This window comes from Bos mutus, chromosome 17 (genome assembly GCF_027580195.1).
Source record: "Bos mutus isolate GX-2022 chromosome 17, NWIPB_WYAK_1.1, whole genome shotgun sequence".
Classification (NCBI taxonomy): Eukaryota; Metazoa; Chordata; class Mammalia; order Artiodactyla; family Bovidae; genus Bos; species Bos mutus.
Genome location: NC_091633.1, coordinates 3,321,419 through 3,338,243, shown reverse-complemented (window position 1 = coordinate 3,338,243; position 16,825 = coordinate 3,321,419). Strand labels below are relative to the sequence as shown.

General features: G+C 53.6%; 1 protein-coding gene across 1 annotated transcript; it reads right to left on the bottom strand.

Annotated features, from left to right (window-relative positions):
• Nucleotides 1-318: 318 nt before the first annotated feature.
• On the bottom strand, nt 319-16,184 carry LOC102274704 (SEC14-like protein 4). The gene is made up of 12 exons (XM_005887521.3): nt 16,032-16,184; nt 13,032-13,107; nt 8,586-8,629; nt 8,239-8,298; nt 7,924-8,112; nt 6,274-6,369; nt 5,900-5,960; nt 4,932-5,015; nt 4,502-4,608; nt 4,288-4,427; nt 4,026-4,195; nt 319-2,280 (listed from the first exon to the last, which is right to left on the bottom strand). The coding sequence occupies exons 1-12, from the start codon at nt 16,083-16,085 to the stop codon at nt 2,141-2,143; spliced, it is 1,221 nt and encodes a 406-aa protein (XP_005887583.2). The 5' UTR covers nt 16,086-16,184; the 3' UTR covers nt 319-2,140.
• Between the last annotated feature and the right edge of the window lie 641 nt (nt 16,185-16,825).

Sequence of the window (16,825 nt, the reverse complement as noted above, 5' to 3'; positions counted from 1 at the left end):
TGGCCTTGGTAAGCCAGGGCCTTGAGAGCTCTAGATGTCCCTTCAACTGGGAGGCTGCACAGAGGGTGACCTGTGCAAGTGGGGTGATGGGAAAGCCTACCACATCCGGGATGTGGGAACGCTCTTGGACATGAGATGCTGTGTGACTTTTTTCCTGATGGACCCAGGCTGTCCCCGTGGTGATGGTGGGGCAGGTTTTTTTTTTTTTTTTTCCTTGCCAAATGATTTAAACACTCCTTTGGACCAGAGTGCCTTGCAGCATTGGCTTATGATATTCAGTTTCTTTCTTTCTTTCTTTAAAGGTTTTTTGAGGTGGACTATGTTTTAGCGTGTATTGAATTTGTTACAACATTGCTTCTGCTTTATGTTTTGGTTTTCTAGCCCTGAGGCATGTGGGGACTTAACTCCCCAGTCAGGGATTAAACTCACAGCCCCTGCACTGGAGGGTGAAATCTTAACCACCAGACCACCAGGGAAGTACTGGCATTCAGTTAGTTTGCTTTGCATAGCGGCAGAGACCCTGCTCAGACTCTGTGCTTCATCGTTCTTGGCGGATGGAGGGCTGGGTCCACAGAAGGAGGGCTGGGGCCTCACCTGGCTCACCGGAAGACCCCCACCTTCCCAAGCCTCATTATTTCCTTGCCTAAAACAGGCTCTGGGAAATCGAGAAACCTCTTACTAACCAGGGAAGATGAGAGCACAGAGTTTGAGAGTGGGGAAGGGACCAGAGGCGGGCTTCTTGCTGGTGAAGCACCTGGAGAGTGGGGCTCAAGGAGGCTTGCAGTCCCTGGGAAGGGCCTGGGTGGCCAGGATGCTAATGCTTGGCAGCAAGGACCCCTTTCACAGGGATGTCTGGCCACTCACTCCTGGGGACGTCACCCGAGTGGCCAGCATTCCACCCTGTGGGATAGCAGTACGGGAGCAGGAATCCAGAGCCGGGGGCCGGATCTTCAGAGGTACTGGGGGCCGCTGGCCTGGCCCAGCCAGAGGGCAGGGGGCAGGGTGCAGGGTCGTGGGGCAGCACTCTCAGGCCCTGGTGGATGGCTTCATTGACAACTAGAGTCAACCTCAGAGCCACAGTCAGCTTGGCAGCTTCCTGCTGGGTGCGGTCCTTCCAGCAGAGCTGGCAGTGGTCCTGACTGTGGGCTGTGGGCCCCAGGAGAGCCAGCCATTGAGGAATAAAGCCTTCACTGGCCTGCTGCTGAGTCGCATTTGGGGCGCGGGAGGAGAAGGGTTGGCAGCCGACCTTCAGCTGTCCCCCTGGTGAGACGCAAAGATGGAGGAAAAGCCTGATGGTTCTCCTAAGGAGCAAGTCTGAGTCCAGGCTGGGTGCCCTGGGATGGCAGCTCCACTCTGCACCCCAGCACGCCCATTGCATCTCCCTCCAGCTCTGCTTGGGTCCTGGCCCCACTCAGAGCCAGAAAGAAACCAGGCTGGAGGTCGGCTGGATCACAGCAGGTGGGGACGGGGTGGGAGACAAACTGGGAATTCCCGGGAGACTCGGTTTTGCGGAAGGCTGAGTGTGGCTCTTCACTGATGGCTCACTCTCTATTTCTGATCTTCCCTCCAAAGGCGGTAGAGCCAACCTGGAGAGCTGACGCTCTGCCAGAACAGAGACCCGCTGCCCGCGCCCCCCCCCCCGCTGCCCGCCCCCCGGCAGGCCTGCCCATCCCTCTCCCCGGCCGCCTCCAGCCAGCCCTGCAGCGCATCCCTGCTGAGCCCCTACATGCGGAGAATGGGGCTTCTCTGCTCTTCAGGCCTGAGCAGTGCTCCCTGCAGCCAGGGCTCAGGCACACCCCCATCAAACCAGGGCCAGGCGTGGGTGCGCCCTAGGATGTGGGGACCTTGTCGGGAAGGACACAAGGGCAGGTTCTGCAGGCAGGATCTTTCCTCCTGGACACTGGCTCTCTGTGAACAGGGGATGGGGTGTCTGCCAGGATCTTCCCGTGATCCACACACTGGGGGTACCCTTCCTGCTGGGCCACCCGAGCCAGGCGGGCCCACAAGGAGCTGAGACAGCGAGGTGAGGTGAGGTGGGAGGCTCTCCGTGGTCCCCTCCAGCACCGCTCTGCCTGGAAGGGCAAGGACAGGGCAGGGTGCTGAGGGGTCGGAGAGCTCGGGCACAGGGGCAGCGGGGTCTTCACTGCAGTGGGGACTGTCTTGAGTCCTCGAGACCCTGAATCTTCTCCTCAGAGGCCTTGTCGGGGAGCAGCACCTCTACAGTGTAGCTGATCTTCTTGGCGTGTATCAGGCTGTAGGTGTTGTCGAAGCGCAGGACATCTGCAGAGACAGAGGAGAAAGCAGGCAAAGCGAGCCCAGCATACCTGCACAACTGGGTGCTCTTGGGAAGGGGCTGCCCAGGACCGTGGGTGGGGCGGGCGGGTCAGCCATGGCCTGGCTCCCAGCCCATCCCTCCCGACTCTCTCCTTGGCTGATGCTTGTGCTAACCACAGGAGTCACAGTAACCTCCAGCATGCATCAGCCCGTCTATGGGCATCACGTCAGGGCTCACAGCTCCCTGAATCCTCAAAGTGGCCCCACACAAAGTACGATCATAGCCATGTTATGGACAAGGAAACGGGCTTACGGAGGTTGATGAGACCTTCTGATGATTCCAGAACAAGTGAGGGGAGGGACTGGGATTCCCTTATCCTGATGTTCCAACCCAGAGGGGATCCCTACTTTCCCCACCAGTCACTTTCTCGTGTCTTTAAAAAAATTTATTATTTTTAAAAAATATTTTTATTTTACTTATTTGGCTGCACCAGGTCTTAGCAGTGGCATGGGAAGCCTTTTCTGTGGCATGCAGGATCTAATTCCCCGATCAGAGATCGAACCCAGGTCTCCTGCACTGGGAATGCGGAGTCTCAGCCACCGGACCACCTAGGGGGTCCCTAAAATGTTTATTAAGAAAAAAAAAAAACTTCTGGGTCGTTTTGTGCAGCGTGTGGGATCCTAGTTTGTCAAACCGGTGGACAACAAGATCCTATTTCCGGGCTGTGTGCTCAGATAGGCATGGCGGCCCTCCCATACCTGGGCATCGTTGGGAGGGGCCCAGAGTCCAGGCAGGTGGTGGGCTGTGACCCCTGCATCGGAAGTGCAGAGTCCTAACCACTGGACCACCAGGAAGTCCCTCTTATGTCTCTTTTAGAGGAATTTTGTTCGCTGCCAAGGTCCAACATGATCTGGATCTGATAAGCCATACAGGTTTCTGTCTGCACCCTTCTAATCCCTGCTTTGCACAGAAAAGTGAACTGTGCGTGACTGGCTCATATGCTCAGTCGTGTCTGACTCTTTGTCACCCCACTGACCGTAGACCACCAGGCTCCTCTGTCCATGGGATCTCCCAGGCAAGAATACTGGAGTGGGTTGCCATTTCCTCCTCCATGGGATCTTCCCAACCCAGGGATCAAACCCATCTCATGCCTCCTACATTGGCAGGTGGATTCTTTACCACTAGCACCACCTGGGAAGCCCTGGTTGAACCCATTCTCCTTCTCCAGGGAACATCAACCTTGGGTCTCTCTTCTCCTAGTGCTATTCCCTGCAGAGGCAGGAGGTCAGCGATGGCCCTGGGCAACACCGCTTCTGCCAAAACTGACCAGCCCGAGAGGCCTGGGAGTGGGGGACAGACACCTGGAAGGGTCATCTCCTCGGGTCGTCCACGCAGGTGGGCAGCCTGGGAGCCCTGATGCTGAGCCCACAGCTGTTTTCCAGCTGTCTCTCATTTAGCCTGTTGAGTGCGGTGAAGGGTCTTCCCAGGAGCTGAGTCCACGGGGCTGCGAGCCCTGCTCTCCACCACACCTCTCCACTCCTGTACCCACACCTGGGAGCCTCTCCTCAGATCCAACACCTGAAGCTGATGCCCCAGCGTCCAGGGTATCTAGGGGCTTGCACAGAGCCCCCCACACCCACCCTGAGAGCTGGAAATTGGAGCAAACAGAGGGGCCAGACCGGCAAGAGATGTCAGATCATTTCTCCACCATGAGGAGGAAAGCGACCCCAGTGAACCCTGTAGCTCTTACAGACGCCGGCTTCCGTGCAGGTGAGGCTCCCGTCCTCGGGCACCATGTGGGCGTTGTAGCGCTGGCTGGCCAGCACCTCCGTCATCTCCGCGGCCCGCTGCCGCTCCCCCATCTTGGTCTTCAGGAAAACCCCGAAGCCTATGTCCCCTCCGTCCGACGCAAACTGCCACCTGCAGGGGACAGGGCCCCACTCACCGCCACCTGCCTGGGCTCCGGGCCCCTCCCGACCACACCAGGTGTGTGTGGGGGGCGCCGTGCCCACCTGAGCACGCAGCCCGGGAACAGGATCTCGTTGTCCACCTGCAGGGAGGAGCCCCGGCCCACGGTCGCCTGGTGGTCGTACTGCACCCTCACGTGGTTGCGCAGGAAGTAATGCTGGGGCACGTCGCCCCCGTAGTTGATCTGCAGGCGAGGGTGGTGAGCGGGCACCGCACCACGGCCATCTCCCCTCCCTCCCCGTCCTCTGGGCACCGGACCTTGGTCAGGCACTTGGGGTTGCCATCGGGGTCGGTCATGGTCCCCCCAAACTCCACGGGCAGCTGGTCGGGGCTGATGAACTTAGGCAGCTCTTGCTTCCAGTTGCCTGTGGGAACAAAAGTGGGGCTCTTTTGAGGGGGGTCGGGGGTTCAACAGAGGGCAGTGGGGCCAAGTCCAGGGAGAGGCCTGATGTGTCCTACACTGGCTCCTGGGCACCAACTCCTGAGAACACCCAGGAGCTCCGCATGGCCACCCAGGCCATTGTCTAGGGCCCAAAGCCTCGAATGAGAGTGCAAAGGTCACTGAGGGTCGGGCCAAGGTCAGGGCCTGAGTAAAGAGGAGGAGCTACAGGGAAATGGAACCTCTGGCATCAGCCTCTGCTTCCAGGCAGATGCAGAGGTGTCACAGCTGGGAGGCCGGGTCACTCACCTCCCATAATCACTATCTTCTTTTGGGTCTCCTCACCCATGAACGACTTGACCAAGTTGAAGGCCACGGGGAACAGCTTGGGGGCTGGAACACACAAACTCCCTTGAGAAGCTGGAACGGAGAGGACCTGAATACACAGGGTCACAGCCAAGGGCATGGGTGGGACAGAGGTTGGACAGACCTAGATGCTGCCATTTCCTTCTGTGAGACCTTCAGGGACTCACTCACCCTCTCTGAGGCTTAGCACTCCTAACTGAAAAGTGGAGATCAAATGAAACAATAAATGGTTGCCTCCTCTTCCCCTGTGGTAGGGCATCAGCAATGGTGATTCCCCAGGGGCGCCTCTTCCTTTCCACACTCACGGTGTGCCCATGTTGCCTTGGCACCCTCTTGGGTGCAAGTAGGGGGCATCTGCATTCGACCTCATGTTCCACCAGGACGACTCAAGCTTACTGGGTGCTTTCTATGGGCCAGGCTCTGTGCTACACTTTCCCCACAGACTATCTCATGTAACCTCACAGCTATCTTATAGGGAAGGTGCCACTGTATCCCCATTTTACAGAATGGGAAAACAGGCTCAATGAGGTGATGCTGATTTGCTCCATAGACTTGATGGGAAGCCAGATCATCTGACCCTAGAACACATGCAGCAAGCCCTTTGTCATATAGCTGTTGCAGGCACAGACTGCACTCCATGGATTCTCAGTCCGTGGACTCTCTGACGCCAGTCCCCAACCAGGTCAGTAAAGAAAATTACAGTAAACATTTAGAGACATGGCGTATTTGACATTGCTGTAGCACACGAGAGCGTGATTTTGTATATTCCAAGAGAATCAGCTGAACAAAGACAGACCCATTCTCCACCCAGGAGGGTTTAACAGTCCCTGGTCTGGGTGGCTTCCCCGCTGTCCCCCTCCCCTATTCCTCACCCTTCCCACCCCAGGAGGTCATCCCCATAGTGGGCTCACCTCGAATAACAATTAAATTCTTCATCGTCTCTGGATAATTTGCTTCCAGAATGGCAAAAAACTGTGGGGTCAAGAAGAGTCTGAGTGAAGCCAGCTGCCAACACCTCCAGCCCCCAGATTTCTGCGGCCCTGATGCTGCTGGACCCCAAGAGCACCCCCCCCACCCCAGGAGCCCATCCCGTCCTCCCCGGGAGCATGGCTGTCATCCTCAGTGGAGCTCTTGTTCAGACTCTTTCTCCCTGGAGGGTGGATCCCCAGGTCAGCTTCACTGGCTGCTGTCTGGGGCCCCTGGGCAGTGACCCCTCCTCCATGGACCGGAGGCTGGTGTGGGCAGTGTGGCTCCCTGTTGGCTTTGAGCCAACGGCCAACCTCACCTGCTGGTAAACCTCCACTGCTGGCTTCCACAGGTGTCTCAGGCTCAGCCCTTCCATGTCAAAGACCATCACGGCCGTGTCAACCCTCCTGCCCAGCTGCACAGGACAGAGCAGGCACTCGGGTCAGATGATGGCTCCAGCCAGGAGATCCTGGCCAGAGAGCGCCCCTGAGGATCCCTCCCTCCACCGTCCTGCCCCCTCCGCCAGCTGCCCACAGCATTTTCCAAACAGACAGAGCCCATCCAGGGTCTAAGGAGGTGCCACCTCTGAGCCTTAGCGTGGTGGCCCTCACACTCTGCTCAACACTGTAGCCTGGAATGAGTTAACTGTGATTAAAGACATCATTTGTTCACTGGGCATCTTCACGTACAGTAGTATACTTGTCAGCCAGCGATGCAGCCCCACAGGTGAATCCAAGCCAGAACTGCTGCTGGGGGGCTGTGTGGCTTTGAAAGTATTAGTCGCTCAGTCATGTCTGACTCTGAGCCCAGGGACTGCAGCCCGCCACGCTCCTCTGCCATGGACTTCTCCAGGCAGGAATACTGGAATGGGTTGCCATTCTCTCCTCCAGGGGATCTTCCCAACCCAGGGGTCGAACCTGGATCTCCCTGCATTGCAGGCAGATTCTTTACCATCTGAACCACCAGGCCTTGGGTGGATTTTTAATCCCTTTGACCCTTACTTTTTCCCTCTGTAAGATGGGGATAATTCCAGGCCCTGAGAGGTCTGTGAGGATTCAACGAACCCAGGGTCCGGCGCTTGGCCAGTGCCTATTAAATCTTAACAGATACTAACTAGCGCCACCGCCACTTTAACTGCTGGCTCCGATTGGGAACGTCTGTGAAGTTGGAGACACTGCTTTGAGCCTATAAGTGAGCCATCTTACATGAGAACACACAGGCACGACACACAACATTAGGTAATTCTCTCCTGCCCGCCACAAATCTCGGTGGAGGGTCTATTTTGTGCCCCGCTCTGTGCCAGACGCTGGGGATGCAGGCCTTGCCCTTGTGTGGAATCCCATGAGGACACATATATATTAACCATAATATCCCACAGTGCCATAACAGCTTTAGACACTTAGACTCACAAAACCAACCCTGCCACACTTGGCATTAGATTCCCTCTGAAGGCTAGTGACCAGGAAACACAGAGTCAGGGGCCAGGAGAAGCCCTGCAAAGGAGGGTGTGGTCCTTCTTGGCTTAGAAGCCCCGTGCCCCACATATTTTGGTAGTAACTCCCTAGAGGCACCAGGGATGTGCCCAGATTGAAGGGTCACCAGCTTCTGGGGATGCCCAAAGCAATGGCTCCTCCATCAAGGTTCATAGTTACACAATCAAGGGACATCTTTTCTGTAAGCAAAGCTGACCACCCACTGTTCCCAGGGATCCAGGGGATTACAGCTAGAGGATTCGTAGCACCAAGGCCAGCATCTCACCCAAGGTCACAGGGGAAGGGCTTTGGCCACACTTGGTGTGCACCAGCAGAGAATGGCATGCACGTGTTAGACGCTCGTGCAAGGGTGACTGCAAGTGAAGCAGAGCCCAGTGTGCTGAAGGCTAGGGAGGAGCGGGTGCCTCCCTCGCCAGTCCTGGTACCCACCTTTAGACAGGCGGGACCCACCACGTGCCGTCTACACGCTCGCATACCTTCTGACTCTGCTGCTCACACTCGTGCAAAAGCAACTCGCAGACCCTGATGCGCTTCCGGATCAGCTCCTGCTTGGAGGCTGACAGAAGGAGGCCCCTGGGGTCCATGGTCCCGATGATGTCGAACCACACGGGGCAGCCCTCGTAGTCGTAGCCGCACAGGCCGCCGGCATCGTACCGCTGGACCACCTGGACACGGGGTGCGGTCTCAATTCGAAGCAGCCTCCAGGCCAGGTCCCCGCTCCCTCGGGCGGCTGGACGCGATGGGCGAGTTGAGGGGGCGGCAGTGGCCTGGGGGACCCCACGTGGGCTCACCTCTGAGGGCTTCCACTCGAGGATGTTGTCCAGGTCCTGTTGCTTGCGGAACTCCACGTGCTGCGGAGACACGGCTGGGCTTGCAGACTGCCTGCCCCAGAGGTCACAGGCCACGCCCCTCTGCCCACGGACACCAGGATCCTACCAGAGCCACCCCAGGTGCCACCAACATAGGACTGGGGGTGGGAATGCCAGGACGAGGGCTGTGGGGGACCCGGGTCTGAGGCAGAAAGGGATGGAGGGGGAAGGACTGGGCAAGAGTCCCTGGCCTCTGTCGATAATCCCTGGGGATAATTCCTGGGGTGCAACGTGTAGGAGACAGGATGCTTGTGAGCACAGGGTCTCACCTTACGGAGCATGTCCTCTGATTTCTGCAGGTCAAAGTTCCGGGCTGCAAGAAGAAGGCGTGGTAAGAGGACGCTGGAGGTAGAATGCAGCCTAAGCCATTCTCTAACAGCTCATAAAGAGATAAGCTCCGGGGGCAAGGAGGGTACACCTTCCTGATGCTCCAGGAATACACTGGGGGTCTGGAATTTTTTTTAAAAAAAGAAGCAAGGATCTTTAATCCTCTCGAAGACTGTGGAAGGCCCCTGATTTCATTTTCCAGGCCTTAAAAAAAAAAAAAAACAACTTTATTGAAGTATAGTTGATTTATAATGTCGTATTAATTTCTGCTCTACAGCAAAGTGATCCAGTTATACATACATATATGTTCTTTTTCATAATGGTTTACTATAGGATACTGAATATAGTTCCCTGTGCTCTACAGTATCCAGGCCTTTATTTTTTAGATATTTATGTATTTGGCTGTGCCAGGTCTTAGTAGCAGCACACGGGCTTTTGAGTCTTTATTGCAGCACGTGGGATATTTAGTTGTGGTGTGCGAACTCTTAGTTGCGGCATCTAGCATCTAGTTCCCTGATCAGGGATCAAACCAGGGCCCCCTGCATTAAGAAGGAGCTCAGAGACTTAGTCACTGGGCCACCAGAGAAATTCCTCCAGGCCTTTTAAACTTGTTCACTCTAGAGCTGAGCTAGCCTGCAATATTTAACATCCCCCAGGGAGCAGATATGCCCCTGGTGTTACGAGGGGTAAGAGCATGGGCTTTGGGGTCAGATTTGAGCTTAAACTCTAGTTTTGTCCTTTTATTTGCTGCGCAACCATGAGTAAGTCACTTACATTCTCTGAGCCTTAGTTTATCTGGGACTATCATTTTAAGAGTTATTCAAAGGATGTCATGAAGGACTTTTGTCTTATAAATAAAATTTGAACCTTTTCTGATGCCCTTTTCTGCATTGAGATAGCCATATAATTTCTTATCTTTAACTCCATTAATGTGTTTGATGACACTGATAGGTTCTCCTTTCTTTTCTTTTTTTTGGCTGCGTGACTTGTGGGATCGTCCCGATTAGGGAGCGAACCAGTGACCCCTGAAGTAGAAGCTCTAAGTCTAACCACTGGACCACCAGGGAATTCCCTAGGTTTTCTGATGTTGAACTCTTCTTGCATACCCAAGATAAACTCTCCTTGATACTGTTGCATGATTTTAATACCTTATTGGATTCTGTTATATAATATTTTACTTAGACTTCTTGAAAAGCAGAGACATTACTTTGCCAACAAAGGTTCATCTAGTCAAGGCTATGGTTTTTCCTGTGGTCATGCATGGATGTGAGAGTTGGACTGTGAAGAAGGCTGAGCGCCGAGGAATGGATGCTTTTGAACTGTGGTGTTGGAGAAGACTCTTGAGAGTCCCTTGGACTGCAAGGAGATCCAACCAGTCCATTCTGAAAGAGATCAGTCCTGGGATTTCTTTGGAAGGAATGATGCTAAAGCTGAAACTCCAGTACTTTGGCCACCTCATGCGAAGAGTTGACTCACTGGAAAAGAGTCTGAAGCCGGAGGGATTGGGGGCAGGAGGAGAAGGGGACGACAGAGGATGAGATGGCTGGATGGCATCACCGACTCGATGGACGTGAGTCTGAGTGAACTCCGGGAGTTGGTGATGGACAGGGAGGCCTGGCGTGCTGCGATTCATGGGGTTGCAAAGAGTCGGACACGACTGAGTGACTGAACTGAACTGAACTGAACATCTACATTAGTAAGTGAAATGAGCCTATAATTTCCTTTTATCGTCCTTGGCTAGCTTGGGAATCAAATCTACCCAAGCCTCATAAAATAAATCTCACTCTTTCATATATTTGAAAACAACTCAAACAATTTGTATACCTAAGAAATTAGCTGGTCTTAAAACTGGAGAAATTCACCTGCAAAGCCATTTGTGGTCTGAGTTTGGAGGGGAGAGGATGTTTTTATTACCATTTAAATGTCTTTCATATTTACTGATCTATTGAGGGTTTTCTTTTTCTTCTTCCAGGAATGTATCCATTTCATTTAGATTTTCAAATTTGTTAGTGCATAATCATACCTGCTATTCTTTTATTGACTTTAAAAAAATCTGTGAGATGTCTCTAGGAGATTTTTCTATTGAGAACCAGAGTATGGTTTCTGGTCCTATAGACAGTGGTTTGGACACTGCTCCTGGGTCCTCTAAACTTTTTTACTATGTGTCAGACTGGGAGTACCGGGCAGGCACAGTCCTCTTGGAACTGGCATCCAAGAGGGAGAGATGGACCCAGACGAGGGATACGGACAAAGGAAAACAAAGGAATCAGCCTCAGAGGGTCGGGAAGGCTCCTCCGCTTCCAGCTGAGCTCAGCCCTGGCCTTTGACCCTGCGATGCTGGGAGGACAGCTGAGCTGAAGGGGGCGGGGCCGCATCAGCAGAGCAGCTGCATTGCGAAGGGGAGGGCTCTGAGGCCTGCACCCTCTTCCTATCTTAGGTCCTTTTCCTTCCCCTGACCCAGCCACCTACAGTGCATACAATTTCACTCTTTTATCTAAGACCCATGAGGTACCTGAAAAGCTGATTTTTAAACCCAAAAAGATTCAAAGGAGGAGGAGAGAGGTCTGAGGCTGTATCAAGTGGCTTCAAGAAATCTGCCATCCCCAAAATGGTCCAGATGAACATATTGGCAGAGCAGGAATAAAGGTGCAGATGTGGAGAATGGATGTGTGGACTCAGGGGACGAAGGGGAGGCTGGGGTAAACCAAGACAGCAGCCCTGACACATGTACACGCTGTGCAAAGCAGACAGGAGCTCGGGGCCGTGACCACCCAGAGGGGCGGGATGGGGGTGGGTGCTCGGGGCCCGTGACCACCCAGAGGGGCGGGACGGGGGTGGGAGCTCGGGGCCCTGTGATCACCCAGAGGGGCGGGATGGGGGTGGGAGCTCGGGGCCCTGTGATGACCTAGAGGGGCGGGATGGGGGTGGGTGCTCGGGGCCCGTGACCACCCAGAGGGGCGGGACGGGGGTGGGTGCTTGGGGTCCTGTGATGACCTAGAGGGGCGGGATGGGGGTGGGTGCTTGGGACCATGTGATCACCCAGAGGGGCGGGATGGGGGTGGGTGCTCGGGGCCCTGTGATCACCTAGAGGGGCGGGAGGGAAGTGCAAGAGCAGGGCATATATATATACACATAGAACCGAATCACTTTGTTATACAGCAGATACTAACCGCATTGTAAAGCAATTATACTCCACATTAAAAAAAAAAAAAGAAAAGAAATCTACTGTTCCAACTCCTTTTTTAGCTTGGGTGGGGAAAAAGACATTAAAATGACATTAAAAATGAAATAGAAACTGCCTCAGCCAAGAGCGCCTAAAGAGACAGGACAAGAAAATGGAATGTGGTGTCCTGGATAGGATCCCGGAATGGAAAAAAACTAAGCAAATCTAAATAAAACACAGATCTTAATTACTAATCACATAGCAATAATGGCTCATTAAAGGTCACAGACATACATATGAAAGTCAAGTGTTAATGTGAAGCATCTATGGGAACTTTCTGTACTATCTTCACAACTTTTCTGTAAATCTTTTTAGAATGGTTCTAAAAAATAAAGTTTGTAAAAAAACAATAATTAAAAAAAAAAAAAAAAAAACAACCAACAATCAAATGAAACAGAACAGAAGGGAGGCCTTCCTCTGTGTAGGCTCTGTGTGTGCCCATGACCTCAGGTCTGACTCCCAGCATCTTGAAGGTAGAGACCAGTATTACACAGGCCAGGAGAGCGAGGCAGCTTGTATGGGCACCCTGCTAGCAATCACTGTTCTGCCTGATTCCAGCCTGGCTTCTGACTTCTCTCCTGGCTCAAGCTCAAAAGCCATTCCATGGAATATGCTGAGATGACATGAATTTTTTCCCTAAGTTCTAGGGTGGTTTCTGTCACTCTAACTATTCTGCACTACTGCGGCAGTTCCTAGAGGAAATTCCTCCTCTGCCTTTAAATACACCCAGTCTCTGAACATTCACTGGGCACTGGTGTCAGATCCCTGAGAGAATGACACTTGAAGCCCTGTCTTCAAGGAGCTGGAGACAGACCCAACCCTGAAGACAGTTCAGTGGTATTTACTCAAGACCTGGCCAGGCCTGTCATCCTGAGAACTTCCTAGGCGTTACCTCTAACCTCACCTCACCCTGTTGCCCACCATGCCAGGCACTACACCCTCTCATTTAATTCATAACAACCCTTGGGGAGGTGGCCTCATGCCCACTTTATGGATGAAGAAACTGAGGCGCCGTAAGATTTTTGTGCTGCGCTGATTTGGACGGGAACTGAGATTCCAGCCCACTCTTCAGGGCTGTCCCCCAAAGTCTCCCACCTGCTTTCCTGAAGCACCACCCCCATTCCCTGCCACCCTGTCAGCCTCCACCAACCCCAGCTGGCCTCACCTCGGAGCCAGCGCAGGAGGAAGTGGTCATCAGCCTTGGGCAGTGTGGGGAGCAGATCCTGAAGGTTGTCCCGGAACTGAGGGAGGGGATACAATGGTCAGAGGTGCTCCCACAATCCCAACGCTGTCCCAGACCTTCCCAGTCTCAGTCCACTGGTCAGTCCTGCCCAGGGACCCTGCAGAGTTAGCAGCACATGCCCGGACCAGGTTGCGACCTGGGAATGGGCCAGCCCTCAGCCCACCATGGCAGGAAGAGTTGGCTCCTTCTCAAACCTGAGGGGTTCTTTGCCCCACAAGACCCTTGTTCTGTAGGTTCGAGGGAGGGTTGTGCCATTTCTGTTTTTATAAACATCCCTGGTGAATCTGATGCAGGCCCACCAGAACATTCTGGAGACGTTGCCTGGATATTGCATCATGAGGGTCTGGACTTGGAAGCAAGTAGCTTAACCTTTCTGAGCCTCAGTTTCCTTGTCTGTGAAGTGGGGATAATGATACATTTGTGCCAGTCAAAGGAGTTTGTGAAGGTAAAGGCTTTAGATTCAGGCCTGGCTTGCAGCAGGTTACAGATGTGAGGCTCACAAACCAGGAGCCTCAAAAGAAACCCTTCTCCAGCGTCTGAAACTGCCCTTTCACAGGCTTAAGGTGTGAGCCACAGTTGTGATTGGAGAAGGAAATGGCAACCCACCCCAGTATTCTTGCCTGGAGAATCCCATGGACAGAGGAGCCTGGTGGGTTACAGTCCATAGCATCGCAAAGAGTCAGGCGTGACTGATCGACTGAACAGCAACAGTTGTGATACCCTCCTGTCCCCAACGTTGCCACCCTGAATTCACAGCTTCCAGTCTCTGGCCACCTGCAAACTGATTTTTTTTTGCGGGGGGGGGGGTTGCCGGGAGCCGGTGAGGCATTCCACTCGTGACAAAGGTCATGAGGAAGGAGGCTCGGCATACACAAAGGCGGGATCGAGCCTCAGGAGTCCCCCTGGATATTCTCGAGCATGTGCCCCCAAAAAACCAGAGTCTGCCTACTTTATTGCTTTGTGCTCTCACCTCTGATTTTACTGGGGGCTGTCCCCTACCACCATCTCGCTCTCTCTGTCAAAGAGTTAACTTACAGCTCCAATTAATAAAGTTCCTGGGCAATTAGGAGTGTTTAAATCCAAACCCCCTCAGATGGCTCTCTAACTCGCCTGACAAGTTTACCCGGACTCCTACAGCTATGCATACGATTGTTTACAGTCTCCCAGCTTCGAGAGGCACGGGAAGCTTAAGATATTCAAATAGCTTAGAGCCTCTCACAGAGTTACAAACTGTCGGAATAAACTAGTAAAAGATTTCATTGATGAGCCAATGCTTGTTGCCAAGTTTTCACATCCCCTGAATTGTATCCTTGAATATGTATTAATTAATAGTTGGTATGTAGAAAAAATAAGTAGTGGCCTTGGTGTTAGTAACTTTAGACCCTTAAGGTAATAAATTCTTTCCTTTGTTGTAAACCCATTACACATCCACCCTATAGGAATGCAATTTTATCTTGGGAAGATGGCGCCAAACCTTAAAATAATTACTCTTAGAGAAAATAAGTCTTTGTTGATAAGTTCTTGTCAAGAGTCATAAAATGTTAATAGGCCTTCTGGCCAGAAGATGATGTAAATCACCTAAACCATTTGTATACGATAAATTTGCAGGAAAGAAACCCTGGGTTTTGATAAGAATCAAAGACTGCTGACTTTGCATCCCCTATTATTCTCTATGTGTAACTTAGGGTATATAAGCCCCTGTTGAAAATAAAGCTACGGGCCTTGCTCACCAGCACTTGGTCTCCCCATGTCATTCTTTTCACATTCTGGCTGAAGTATCCATCTGGAGCGCGGAACCCACCACGCTTACTAATTATGCCTGGGCTTCTAAGACCCACTCGAGAAGGTGTCTAGGGTGAGGCACCTTCCGCTATTCGAGAGGGCGCCTGCGGCCTACGTAAGTGGTGCAAACTTCTTGTCTTGAAGTTTTATTGGTCTCCCGCGTAAACCGAGCTACTCAGCCTCTTTTCTCCACTGAATTTTCCTACTGAGCTATCCTCATTCTATTACTCTTTGTATCTCTAATTAGCATATAAATAGTCGCCTAGGCAGTCTCTCCTTCGAATACCCTGGATCAGCCGGGGCTGGACCACGGCGGCGGGGAGGGGGGGGCCATGCCACAGGGTTGTGGGATCTTAGTTCCCTGACCAGGGACTGAACCCAGGCCACAGCAGTGAGTCCTAATCGCTGGATTGCCAAGGAATTCCTGGCAAACAGAATTAATGCTGTAGCACCTAAGACCTCCTCATGGTTATGACACTACCAGGTGAGGCTCAGACTTCCCTGGTGGCTCAGACAGTAAAGCGTCTGCCTACAATGCGGGAGACCGGGGTTCAATCCCTGGGTTGGGAAGATCTCTTGGAGAAGGAAACGGCAACCCACTCCAGTATTCTTGCCTGGAAAATCCATGGACAGAGGAGCCTGGTAAACTACAGTCCGTGGGGTCCCGAAGAGTCGGCCACGACTGAGTGATTTTACTTTCACTTTAGGTGAGTCCCATAAGGCTGTCTTGATAGCACCAATCCCCCCGCCCATTTCCCTTTAATGAAAACATTAACAATAGGGAGAAGGCTTGCCGCCTGGGGATTCAGAAAGCCACAGAGAGAAACCAAACAAATAAAGGTTGCAATCTGGGCAGGAGACCTGGGCGGCTGTCTACCCAAGGCTGCCTCAGTGCAAAAGGCAGGGCCGCCCTCCTCCACCTTCCTCAAGGGACAGGTGCCGGCAGAGGTGGAGAGCGGGACTGAGTCGCAGAGAGGCCCAGAGAGGGGCCTCCTGGGCCAGGTGGGTGCCCAGCTCCCTGGACAACCTGTGCGCTGGAGCCGAAGGTCTGGACGCCCACTCTCCAGGGTCCCCTTTCGCGGCTGTGCCCCGGGGGCTGCTCGCCCCCTGCCCAAGCCTCCCCGCTCCCAAGTTCCTCACCCGGGTCAGCGCCTCCTGCTGCTCGGGGCTCAGGTCCCCAACTCGGCCGCTCATGGTGCCCTGAGCGCCGGTGTCCAGGACGAGTCTGTCCTCCCCGCCGCCTGGGCTGTTTTTGCTGGGCGGGTCGTATGTTGGTCCCGCCCCCACGGCCTGGAGAGCACCCCTCCTTCCCCGACCCTTCCCGCCAGCTTTGCGCCTCCGCTCAGGGACTTTTCCCACAGTCGCTAAGGCACACCCTACCCGGGGCAGGGAGGTGACCTGCTCCAGAGGGATCCCAGAGCACAGACTCTAGGCGGGGGTCGGGGGGTGGGGAGGGCCACCAGGCTCCTCCCACCTCCCGGTGACCTCATCCCAGGGGCTTCCACAGGGTCCCAAGGGACAGGCAAGACAGGGGGGCATCAGAGACACGTGGGCAACTTTCAGGGATCACAGCAGATCTCCTTCCCAACAAACTTAATAAATTTGGTTCACCCCTCCGGGTGGTAGCGTACCTTTCTGCCAACCTGCCCCTGGTCTTGACCACAGGCTGGGTGCTTGCCTGTGCTCCCTAGCCCGTAGGAGCTCCGGTAAATGCAGAATGGTTTCAGCCTTCAAGACAGCCTGGAGGAGGGCCTTCCCTGGTGGTCCAGTGGTTAAGACTCCGCTCTGCCAGTGCAGGGGGTGCTGGTTCCATCCCTGGTTGGGGAACTAGGATCCCACATGCCCTGAGGTTTGGCCAAAAAAAAAAGATCCGGAGGATTGCATAAGGCAACCCAGGATGGGCTCCTAATCATAGTTATTACTGTCGAGACTCA

Coding starts and splice junctions, on each gene's coding strand:
- LOC102274704 (XM_005887521.3), bottom strand. CDS start 16,085: ATGAGCGGCCGAGTTGGGGACCTGAGCCCCGAGCAGCAGGAGGCGCTG. Junction 8,113..8,238: donor TCGAGTGGAAGCCCTCAGAG/GTGAGCCCACGT, acceptor CCCCGTGTCCAG/GTGGTCCAGCGGTACGATGC. Junction 5,961..6,273: donor CAGTGGAGGTTTACCAGCAG/GTGAGGTTGGCC, acceptor TTGACCCCACAG/TTTTTTGCCATTCTGGAAGC.